Source organism: Scaptodrosophila lebanonensis, unplaced genomic scaffold, assembly GCF_003285725.1.
Source record: "Scaptodrosophila lebanonensis strain 11010-0011.00,11010-0021.00 unplaced genomic scaffold, SlebRS2 tig00000136-arrow-arrow-pilon, whole genome shotgun sequence".
NCBI classification, from domain to species: Eukaryota; Metazoa; Arthropoda; class Insecta; order Diptera; family Drosophilidae; genus Scaptodrosophila; species Scaptodrosophila lebanonensis.
The window spans coordinates 1893217-1905257 of NW_022060586.1; the positions used below are offsets into that span (position 1 = coordinate 1893217).

At 40.5% G+C, this 12041-nt stretch overlaps 3 protein-coding genes across 5 annotated transcripts; all 3 read left to right on the forward strand.

The window, feature by feature from the left end:
* Positions 1-880, forward strand: LOC115629128 (NADH-quinone oxidoreductase subunit B 2). The gene has a single exon (XM_030525468.1). It carries the CDS (start codon positions 22-24, stop codon positions 703-705), a length of 684 nt encoding a protein of 227 aa, XP_030381328.1. The 5' UTR covers positions 1-21; the 3' UTR covers positions 706-880.
* A 2700-nt stretch (positions 881-3580) lies between these two features.
* Positions 3581-5785, forward strand: LOC115629127 (2',5'-phosphodiesterase 12). Of its 3 annotated transcripts, XM_030525465.1 has the most exons (5): positions 3581-4028; positions 4088-4348; positions 4401-5084; positions 5145-5427; positions 5487-5785. In XM_030525465.1, exons 1-5 carry the CDS (start codon positions 3636-3638, stop codon positions 5759-5761), a joined length of 1896 nt encoding a protein of 631 aa, XP_030381325.1. In that variant the 5' UTR covers positions 3581-3635; the 3' UTR covers positions 5762-5785. The 3 variants fall into 3 exon arrangements, with proteins under 3 accessions (XP_030381325.1, XP_030381326.1, XP_030381327.1); XM_030525466.1 differs by lacking the exon at positions 3581-4028 and having other exon boundaries at positions 4222-4348; positions 4411-5084; XM_030525467.1 differs by lacking the exon at positions 3581-4028 and having other exon boundaries at positions 4222-4332.
* A 394-nt stretch (positions 5786-6179) lies between these two features.
* LOC115629125 (diphosphomevalonate decarboxylase) lies at positions 6180-7968 on the forward strand. Its single transcript, XM_030525461.1, has 4 exons — positions 6180-6323; positions 6378-6448; positions 6501-6618; positions 6701-7968. Exons 1-4 carry the CDS (start codon positions 6272-6274, stop codon positions 7681-7683), a joined length of 1224 nt encoding a protein of 407 aa, XP_030381321.1. The 5' UTR covers positions 6180-6271; the 3' UTR covers positions 7684-7968.
* Positions 7969-12041: the final 4073 nt, after the last annotated feature.

The following is a 12041-nucleotide window of genomic DNA, read 5'->3' on the forward strand; positions in this document are numbered from 1 at the left end:
CTAAGACCTTCTGACAAGAAAATGTTGCGCTCTGCCGTTGCTGGATTTGGCAAGATTTCTTGTAATGCTGGTTTAACGTCGAAAGTGTTAGTTGGACATACCAACCATGTCATTGGTGCTTTTGGCGTTGCCCCAGGCGCTATATGGAAGCGCCAACAACAGACGATGCCAGTAGTAGAGTCACCGAATAGTTTGCCTAAAAAAAGATATTCCCCCTTTGGAACGAATCAAGCAAGCATTGCAGAGTGGTCACTAGCTCGCCTGGACGATCTTTTGAATTGGGGTCGCAAAGGATCGATATGGCCCTTGACATTTGGTTTGGCCTGTTGTGCTGTAGAAATGATGCACATCGCTGCGCCACGTTACGACATGGATCGTTATGGAGTTGTGTTTCGCGCTTCCCCACGTCAAGCGGACGTCATCATTGTAGCCGGTACGCTTACTAACAAAATGGCACCAGCGTTACGAAAAGTGTACGATCAAATGCCCGAGCCGCGATGGGTCATCTCAATGGGTAGCTGTGCTAATGGTGGTGGCTACTATCATTATTCATATTCAGTCGTACGCGGCTGTGACCGAATTATACCCGTCGACATCTACGTACCTGGCTGTCCACCTACGGCGGAAGCCCTTATGTATGGCGTGCTGCAGCTTCAAAAGAAAGTCAAACGCATGAAGACGCTGCAGATGTGGTATCGAAAGTAATGGATATGCTTTTTACATATATGTATGTTAAAAATTTATACCTTTACCTGGTTATTTAAAGTGGATATGAATGGAGTTGGGCAACAGATACCGATTGCATAGATTGTGCTTGAACATTATTCTGTTTATTCGAGTATATATGATTAAAAATTGATTTTATTATCAATTAACTATACGCAAGTAAAATTATTTATATTCCTGATTAGTAACGAGATGATAAGGTCAGTCGTTGTACACGTTTCCATTATTCTGAATAATCGCAGTATGCAGATTCTGCATACTACATTGGTGCATCAGAAAAAAAACTCGTCCTTTTTCGGACTCTAGATATCAAATTTGGTTATTCTTGCTCTTATACCTTGCGTTCATAACAAATCTGCCTATGGCTTACGGGTAATTGAGACTTTTAAACAGAAATACTTTATACATGGCTAAATCGACTCGGCTTCTCATACTTCTTAAGAATATACACACCTGTGTGTTACATACATTCTCAGTAAATCATTATACCCTTTTACCCATTGACGGTAGCTAGGAGATTCGCCATCGGATAACTCTTGATAACTAGTGCTAGTATGAGCTTAGAAAACAGTTCATGAGATTACTTCTCTCCACGCACTAAGTAAACCCTTTATAAGTCTTTTATCTTGCCCGTGCTCCATGACCGTTAACAATATTAGATAAGGGCGGGTTTCGGAAGAAAGATCCTGAAACAAATCTTCAGACCGCTTAACGTTAACGATTGTATGAGCTATACCGTGACATTGATGTAGGCAAGCGTATTCAGATAACAGAAAACAGTGCAGTCCAACGAAAAAGTTATTTAAAACCGACAACCGGTCATAATGGCTACAAAAGAATAAGAAGAATTGTGGCACCACATGGGTAGTAGAGATGGCATGGACCGGTTATTTCGGCCCGACATGACACGGACGCGAAATTAATTTTTGGAAACAAGGCGAAAATATTTCTAAACACGGTTCAACACGAGCCTGTTATAAACAAATGTGAAAACTAAAAAAATATATCCACATTAAGCACTTTAAATTTTTATTAAATAATATATACTCATCTATATTTAAGCTAAGAAGCCGATCTCGACGCTTATTTAAAATTTCTCCAGAAGTTGTCAGGGATATTGACTATATGTCTTGATATTTGCTCTAGCAATTCCAAATTTTTTTTGGCTTCTTCACAGTACTTTAACCCACAAATTCCTGGATCAACAGCACTACATATATAGTTATACAAGGTGCGTTTGAAAGTAAACAGGACTTTTTGAATTTAGCGCCCCCTGTTGGCGCTATCTATATGTCGACTGGTGCGTTAGAATCTGCTATCTTTATCGATTGTCCAGTGAGAATTTCATGACATTTAATCGATTCGAAGTGAAGTTATTGCGTTTTAAGTGTCAGTATGTTTGTGTTATCGGTGCGAAAATGAGCTTCGAACAAAGAGCCAACATTCAATTTTGTTTTAAAATTGGTAAAACTTTTACCGAAACGTTTCAATTGATGGAACAAGCTTATGGAGATGATTGCCTATCCCGTAGCAGAGTGCACGAGTGGTTTCAACGTTTTCAAAGTGATCGTGAGGACATAAATGATGATCAACATGTGGGCCAATCAAAATTCGTGATCACCGAAAATTCCATCGAAACTGTGCGTGAATTCATCAAAAATCAGCCGAAATCATCATTGAAATTGATGGAAATGGAATTGAACATCTCCAAAACATCGATTTATCGCATTTTGACCGAACATTTGAGCTTACGAAAGGTGTGTGCACGGTTTGTTCCGCACAAATTGACTGACGACCAAAAATTTCTCTCATCGATCGACGGTTGTGACCGATTATTTGACCAAAAATCACATTTTAACCATTAACCACTCGCCGTATTCAACTGATATGGCACCGTGCGACTTCTACCTTTTCGGAAAAATGAATTTGCCCATGAAAGGAAAGCGTTATGAAGACGTAGAAGCCATTCAAAAGGCTTGCACCGGCATACTAGCGGCCATACCGGCCAACGAGCTAAACCACTCTTTCGACATGTTTTTGATCGTGCAAAAAGCTGTATTGAAGCAGAAGGAGACTATTTTGAATAAAATAAATTGATTTTGCCGAAAAAAACCATTTGTTCTGTTTTTTGTTCCCGATTTTCCGTTCGTATAATTATCTATATATCGGAGACTATGAGACCTAGGGACACCAAATATTATTCCAAGATACCTACGCAGAAAATGTGTATTTTGGAACCTCCCTCCCGTGCAATTAGTAATTTTCCATAACTTCGACCGTAGTTCTCAGACTTTTTGACTCAAATTTGGCAAATACTTCCAGTAACTTCCAGCTAAGTTTCATCATAAGCCGATTTTAAAAGAAGTTATAGCCAAATTTAGGTTCTGTCAGCTCGACAACTGCCCGCAGATGTTGTTGCTGCCGCTGCTTTGGTTGAGCTTTGTGCTGTATACATGCTTACACAGACACGTAGATAAAATTCCTATGTAAATGTGCACTTATACCGTGTTAATTAATTATATATATTTTTTTAAATATTCTTAATTTTTTTATTTCTATATTCATTCTACACGTACATAGTATTTCAAAGTCGGGACACCCGATTTTAGCTTCTCCACTTGTTATATCAGAAAACAAACACCAAAAAACATAAGATTTATAATTTTTATTCAAAAACAGATTCTACGTTCATTCCATTGACTTTCTTTTAGGAAACATACAGGTTATGTATAAAAATATTTACATGCAGCCAGGGTATCAAACATAACGTATAAACGAGGGCAATATTCCAGCTTTTACAGTTGAGTCAATTTGAATTTAGACTCAGCATTTCGATAATTTAGTTCGATTAATATACACGATACCATCCGTGTGTCACAATCAGCTGTAACTTCTAGAGCTAGTGGGCGATGCTGCCAAAATTTATACACCCACGAACTTCGCCGCTGAAATTCCACTCACAGCTGTATCTTGCTCCACCATTGGTGAGCTGTTTTACGGCCGGAAGACCGTTTGCTGTACGGGAACATCGTACGTCCGTCGACATGGACAAGGTTTACTTGCGCAATATAAGCAATTCGGAGGAGTTGCATATAACATTCCGCTATGTGAATGAGACTCTACACGTTGACAGAGACTTCAACTTCTGTCGACGCATGCACGAACGGGTTGACGAGGCCCTGGCCCGTATCCGCAACAACGTCGAGAAGGAGTTTAAAAAACGGTCTAAAAAAAGTGGAAAACGGCGGGCACCAGTTGACCTAGCTGTTTCAGAATCATTGACTCAAGACACAATAAATGAAGTAAGTATGAATACATTATGGTTGTTGAGCGTTGTGGTCTCATTTGATTTTGTTACTAGATAAATATTGGATTGTATCGTGACGGGTGCGATGACTGCATTACGAATATAACTTTTGCCGAATTATTACGAGAAATTGCAAGCGGATTGGAACTTCGTGTCATGGACAAAAAGTTTGATGTAGTTCTCAATCAGCCATGGACTGTTAATCTTCACTTACCCAGTTCAATTCTGGCTGGTTTCCTTGTTTACCCGAATAAGCTGGATCTCCAATTTGCGACACGCGAACACAGCTTAGGCCAATGGTACAAAGCTGTAATGGTATGTTCCTTTAGTTGGCGGTGCAATCAACTCCTGTTTGCTTTTATTGCAGCCGCCATCAGGAGACTTAAACAAAGGCACCAAATGGAATCTCTGCGGGCATGGCTTAAGCTATAAAGTAGAAGATAAGGATGTCGGCCACTACCTAAAACTAGTGGTAACGCCACGTAACGAACAAGGCAACCAGGGTCCTACTTCCGAACATATTGCAAAATGGCCAGTACAAGCTGGACCAGGAGTGTGCCCATTTGAAATACGTCAGCAACAAACACCCCAGCCTTTAAAAGAACCTGACGAGTTACGTGTGGTGACATACAATTTACTGGCCGACTTGTATGCAGACTCAGATTACTCACGTAAAACACTCTTTCCCTACTGTTTGCCCTACGCACTAGAAATTGATTATCGTAAGCAGCTTTTCATCAAAGAGTTGCTGGGCTATAACGCAGATTTGCTGTGTCTTCAAGAGGTGGACATTAAGATTTTTGATTATGATTTAAGAACAGTACTAGAACAGCCGCCTCATAATTTCCATGGAATTATGGCGCCAAAAGGAACTTGTGCCGAGGGTGTAGCCATCTTCTTTCGTACAAGCCGTTTTGAATTAGTATCATCTTTTGTGTTGCACTTGGGTAAAGTTATATCCCGCTTGCCAATTTTTGCGCCATTATGGAACAAGATTAAGGACAACCCACGATTGGTAACGCGAATCTGTGATCGTTCTACTACCCTACAGGTGAGTTGCACGGTATTGAATTATTCATTATATAATTCATTATAACATTTCTTTTGGCAGTTATGTTTGCTGAAGATGAAGGGGACTGATCGCTTTATTTTGGTAGCAAACACCCATTTGTATTACCACCCAGATGCAGATCACATACGTTTGTTGCAAATCGGATTTTCTCTAATCTACGTTGATTATGTCTACAAACAGTCAATGAAGGAGCAAAATATCAGTGACCCTAAAAATATTGGCCTTATTTTTTGTGGGGATTTCAATAGTGTGCCTGAATGCGGCATCTACAAGCTTATGATGGACCAATTTGTAGGCAGTGACTTTGATGACTGGAGCAGCAGTGAGTATAAAAAAAACCACGCATGATTTTGGCGACAAATCTAAATAAAATGCTTATAGACGCTGCTGAAGCCGTCACCGATGTGGAGCTAACACAACCGTTCAAAATGCTTTCCGCGTGTGGAACACCAGAATTCACCAACTTTACGACTCTTTTCTCCGGTTGCCTAGACTATATATTTTATCAAAGTGATCACTTTGATTTACTGCAGTCAGTGCCGTTACCTACTAATGAGCAGTTGACGATCCATAAAGCCATACCATCAGTTACATTTCCATCGGACCATATAGCTTTAATAGCAGACCTCAAATTTAAAGAAAATCAATTAAAATAGCGTTTAATAACTTCTTAATTTTAACCTTTTGTTTTGTTGATCGTATTAGGATGCTTTCCGAGCTAAAGAATAAATATATTTTGTAAAGCAAAGAAAATAAAACTTTATACATTTTTATATTTTAGTATATAATGTTTTTGGATAAAATAATGACGTAACGCCGAAGCACCGCACCAAATGAGGCTTCGAAAGTTTAAAAGGTTCGGTTAATTTATTTCCAACGGAGAGCATAAAAGCAATTATTTAAATAAGTTTATCAATAGCATGACAACTCTGCTAACGAGACGATATTGATACCTATGACGACAGACATTTATCGATATTGAACAGATATTATGCAGTATCATCGGTAGTTTCATTGGTCTAAAGTTGTCAGCTGTTGTTAGAAAACAAATATGAATTTGTCGTTGGCTAACACTATCCAAAAGTGAAAGCGAGTGATGTGGAGTCGATCTTGACTTTAATGAATTATTTGTGAAAAGTTTTTTCTATCAAAATACGTGTGTAAAAATGATTTCGGCAACATGTGTGGCTCCGGTTAATATTGCCTTGATAAAATACTGTAAGCATCAGCATAAAAATATTTCAAGTCGCCTACAAATATTTTAATTCACAGGGGGCAAACGGAATGAAGATTTAATTCTACCCGTTAATGATTCGATTAGCATGACACTTAACACGAATGAGGTATGTGCAATCGGTTGTCGTTTTCGTTTAAAAAAATAATTAGTTTTAGTAGATGTGTGCAAAGACCACAATATCCGCATCGGAAAAGTTCGAGAGAAATCGTATGTGGCTAAATGGTGATGAAGTGGACTTTGAAGAAAATGTGCGTCTAATGCGCTGCTTGAAAGGTGGTAAGTTAAGAAACAACACTAACGACATGGAGTTATTTATTAATATTTCCGCCGCTATTTCATTTGTATGAATTCTCCGTAGTTCAAAACCTTGTACTTGCGAATGGGATATCGAAGGTCCCTCTATCTTGGAAATTGCACATAGCATCACGTAACAATTTTCCCACCGCAGCTGGTCTAGCATCAAGTGCAGCAGGCTATGCCTGCCTTGTATTCACGTTAGCGCGTCTCTATGGCTTACCCCATAATGAAGAGCTAACTACAATTGCACGGCAAGGTAGTGGTTCAGCTTGTCGCAGCTTGTATGGTGGCTTTGTGCATTGGCATCGCGGCGTATTGGAAAATGGCAGTGACTCCGTTGCTGTACCAGTTGTTCCAGCTCAACACTGGCCCAATATGCATGTGCTCATCTTGGTTGTAAACGATGCCCGTAAAAAAACGTCTTCGACATTAGGAATGCAAAGAGCTGTTACTACATCAACATTGCTCCAGCAACGTGTTACGGACGTGGTTCCACATCGCACAAAAAAACTCATTGATGCAATAAACACGCGGAATTTTACTGAGTTTGCAGAAATTACAATGAGAGAATCTAACCAATTTCACGCTATTGCATTGGACACCTTTCCGCCTTGTATTTATATGAATGATGTTTCACACGCTATCGTTAATTTCGTTCATTCTTATAATGAAGCAGCTGGTACTATACTTACAGCATATACGTTTGATGCAGGTCCAAATGCGTGTCTTTATGTTTTGGAAGAGCACGTTCCCAAACTCCTAGCTTCTATTAATGAAGCGTTTCCTAACGATATTGCGCAGAGTGTGGAATATTTGCAAGGCATTCCTATGACAACGCCGTCGCCTGTATCTGGAAATGACCAAGGCAGCGGTGATTCATCCAAAAAATGCACAAATGAAAACGTTAAGATAAACCATTCTACGATCGATACGTATCCAAAGAATCTTTTAAAATACATAATTCACACAAAAATTGGTGACGGACCACGTCAGATGACTGATGAGGACAGTCTATTGTCTGATGGCTTACCGATAGCTAACTAAAATCGCATGCACCGAACACACACATCTAGGTATCGTTTGATAAATTTAAAATATTTCATTTTTTACATATACATAAGTACAGTTGGGTTGGTTCTTTTAATCAAGATGAGTTTGTGGTGGTCTGTATAAAGCTTTAATAGACAGAATTGTAAAATATTTACATTCATTGCCTTTAAGTATGCAATCTTAATACAAAAACCATATGCTAATTCATGTTATTCACAAATGTTATGCTCAAATACATAATATCGGCGCCAGGGGTATAATAAAAACAATTATTTTGAACTGTTGCGTTATCTGTTAATGTCCGGCTCAGTCAGTGTATATAGCAGTAAGCCATTGAAGAAATATGTATAACTGAAATTTGCGTAAATTTTGTGTGGGAAAATGTTCAAAGTCCTCAAAATTAGTGACTTAATTTAGTTGCTTCACTTGCTCCATCGGTTGTTACTATAAATATGTATAAGACAAAAAGCAAAGCGAGACTTGAACCACATCATTGATGATTGATTTTTATACCCTGTACCCGTAGGGTAAGAAAGGTATATTAGGTTTGTGCAAAGTATTGAATAGATTATATATTCGCTGAAAAGGGAAGGGCTCAGTAGGAGTAAAGTAAAAGACAATAGTCGCGGACCGCCGTGCGTCTGTTCGCTTTAGAGTTTTATTGGAGACTGACACTTTTGCTATACATATTCTTTATGCTTACATTCGTATGCAACAGTGACAGATAACTTGTAGATAACATAAGATTATTATCTGCTTATATTAACATGCGTGCATTGGTACTTATGTTTGTATTGATTTTCAACACCCTTCCTCAATGCAAACATGTTTTACAAAAATTTTCAAATCAAATTTAACAGCTTTGTAAAATGAACATGCTTCGCTTTAGGGAGATTTTTCGTTAAAATATCAGCTATCATTTCATTGGTTGATGTATACTGTAAAACAATTTGTTCTTCGTTTACAACCTGTCTTGCAAAATGATATCTAATATCAATATGCTTTGTTCTTTCATGGTGTACAGGATTCTTAGCTAATTGTTGAGCACTTAAATTATCGCCATGAAGAATAGTTGGAGTACTCGAGTCACCGCAGCCAATCTCCACTATAAGACGCCGTAGGTATATGGCCTCCTTACACGCAGTTGAAAGAGCCATATACTCCGCCTCCGTGCTGCTAAGTGCCACGCTGCGTTGCTTTTCAGATCGCCAGGATATGGGTCCTCCAGCCAAGTAGTATACATAGCCAGTATACGACTTGCGATCGATGCGGTCGCCACCCCAGTCTGCATCCACATAGCCGGTAAGGGGTTGTCCACACTCTTTGTAGTGCAACTTCAGGTCCACAGTTGACGCCAGGTATCGAAGCACATGTTTTACACCCACTAGGTGCTCTGCATGCGGATCTTGATTCCGTTGAGCTAACTTGGCAACGGAATGCAATATGTCTGGCCTTGTTGTAAGCGCCAGCCACATTAACTCGCCAATTGAAGACTGGTAGGATGCAATGTCAACCTTTTGACAATGCTCGCTGGTACATATCACTTGGAAACCAGCATCCAGTGGGGTCGCTGTAGGTCTACAGGTCTCGCATCCATGTTCACGCAATATGTCTTTGATGTATTGCGAATTGCTTAGCGAAATTTCGCCAAGCTCACCGTCGCGCTGCACTTCCATGCCAAGGAACAAATGCAGCTCTCCCTTGTCAACACATTCAAACGATGTTGTAATGGCTGACTTGATGTTGGCCAAGTCCTCTTTTGATCGGCATGCTATAATTATATCATCAACATAAACAAGGATTAATGATAAGTCACCTCTTCCGTTCCTTTTGTAAAGACACGGTTCATTTTCACATGCTACAAAATCTATGCCTTGTAGTACACAATCGAGCTTGGAGTTCCACTCGCGCCCCGACTGCTTCAATCCATATATTGCCTTTTTAAGCAATAAAGCCTTACTTGGATTATTGGGATCTGTGTATCCCTGTGGCTGCTTCATATAAACAGTTTCATGCAGGTCGCTATTCAAATAGGCGGTACACACATCTATCTGGTGAAGGTACAGCTTCAATTCCGCTGCTAACGCCAAAATAAACCGCACGGTTTCCAATCTGCAAACGGGTGAGAACGTCTCTACATAGTTCACGCCATACTTCTGGGAGCACCCTTTAGCAACGAGTCGTGCCTTGAAACGTTCGACTTTTCCATCAGAGTCACGTTTCAGGCTGTATACCCACTTGCAACCAACTGCTCGCTGATCTTTTGGTAAATCAGCCATCTGCCAGGTTTCGTTTGATTGTAGTGCCTGATATTCCTTTTGCATCGCCTCTTGCCAGAATACTGCATGTGTGCTACCAACGGCCTGATCATAGGATGTCGGAACCATTACGTCACTAGCAACCAATGCTCCAAGCACATTGTATTGCTTTCTTGGACGACCAGGTTTACCATTTCGAACAATTTTAGGCCGGCCTGGCCCAATCTTCACAGTATCCTCGTCAGAGTCTTCTTTTTCGACTGCACTCTCATATGCGTTGGAGCTGCTGTCGTCAGAACTGTGCTCACTGTCATCGTCGTCGATGCTTCTGTCACCATCCGTGTGAGTGACATGCTCTTGAACCTCGCATGCAGGAAAATCTACCGTAACGGTATCTTCATTGGTATGACCACCACAACGCTCATCAAATAGAATGTCTCGTTTTTTCGACAATCGTCCTCGTCTCTGGGTCGTATAACCGATAGCCTTTGGCTGCTACCGAATACCCAACCATACGGTACTCATGCCCTTTGGGTTTGAATTTGCCTTTACGGGGACCCTTTGCAAGTGCAACTGCAATGGAACCAAAAACTTTTAGATGGCTAACACAGGGTTTCTTACCTGTCCACGCTTCCATTGGAGTCAGGTTGTTCAGTGCACTGGTAGGTGATCTGTTTCTTATGTATACTGCTGTGTTGACTGCTTCGGCCCACAAAGACTCGCCTAGGCCCGACTGCACCAATAAGCATCTGGACATCTCCGTTAATGTCCGGTTTGCTCTTTCCGCCACGCCGTTCTGCTGCGGAGTATAAGCCACGGTCAATTGCCTTGCAATACCATGGTGTTTCAGGAAACCGTTGAATGTTGTGTTGACAAACTCGCCTCCATTGTCGGTTCGAATACATTTGAGCTTTTTATCTGTTTGCCGTTCAACCAAGTTTTTAAATTCGACGAACTTACTGAACACTTCATCTTTCTTCCGCAAAAAATAAACAAATATACGCCTGGACTTGTCATCGATGAAGGTCAGAAAGTATTTGGATCCAGCAAGTGACTTCGTGTCGAATGGGCCGCATACATCAGCATGAACCAGTTCCAACAGCTCTTCGGCACGGTTAGTGCTTACCTTTGGGAATGGCTGTACATGTATTTTGCTTAGCATACACGTTTTGCAATTCAAGTTGTCTGGGAAAACAACCTTTCCAATACCACGCACTAGCTCTTTGCTGATCACTTCCTTCAGACTGGTAAAATTTAAATGGCCATAACGCTTATGCCACAATGTACCATCTGATTCAGTTGCGGAATAACACCTATTTTGTTTGCCTTGAAACATATAAAGGTTCCCAACTTTATTCGCTTTCAGTATACACTCGCCGTTTTGTATAACTTTAGCAAAATGTGGCCCAAAATGTATAACATTGTTCTTTTGCACTGACCGGCTGACGGACATAAAGTTGCCATTCATTTTCGGTACATACAGTACATCTGACAACACCAAGGTACAAAGTTCTGTCTGTAACTTCACCTCTCCTCTGCCTTCGGCCTTCAGGAAACCAGCGTCAGCTAAACCGATCATTTCAGTGTGCGCAATAAATTTTGAAAATAACGTCTTATCGCAACACATATGGCTTGTTGCTCCGCTGTCCAGACACCACATGTTGTTCTCTATCTTTCCAACGTCCAACGCATTTAACAAGCTGCTCTGCTTTTCCATCTCTTTCTTTGTCGATTGCTTTTTCCCTTCACCGCGAATTTTCTCACGCTTGCACTGTGCCTTGTAGTGCCCTTTTTCGCCGCAGTTGTAGCAAACGACGATTTTTGAATTCCTTTTTGAATTCGCTTTGGAATGCGCGACGATCTGCTGCGTAGCTATAAATGCTCTTGCATTCTCGCTCTCTCCATCTGCATTGCCTCTGCGCTCTCCCTCTTCCATCAGCTTGATACATAACACATCAAATGACGGTAAATTGTCACGCGTCTCAATGGCGACGACAAAATTTTCGTATGGTTCGGGCAAGCTTGACAACAACACGATTGTTTTTAACTCATCATTTAATTCGATGCCAACTGTACACAAACCATCCAGAATTT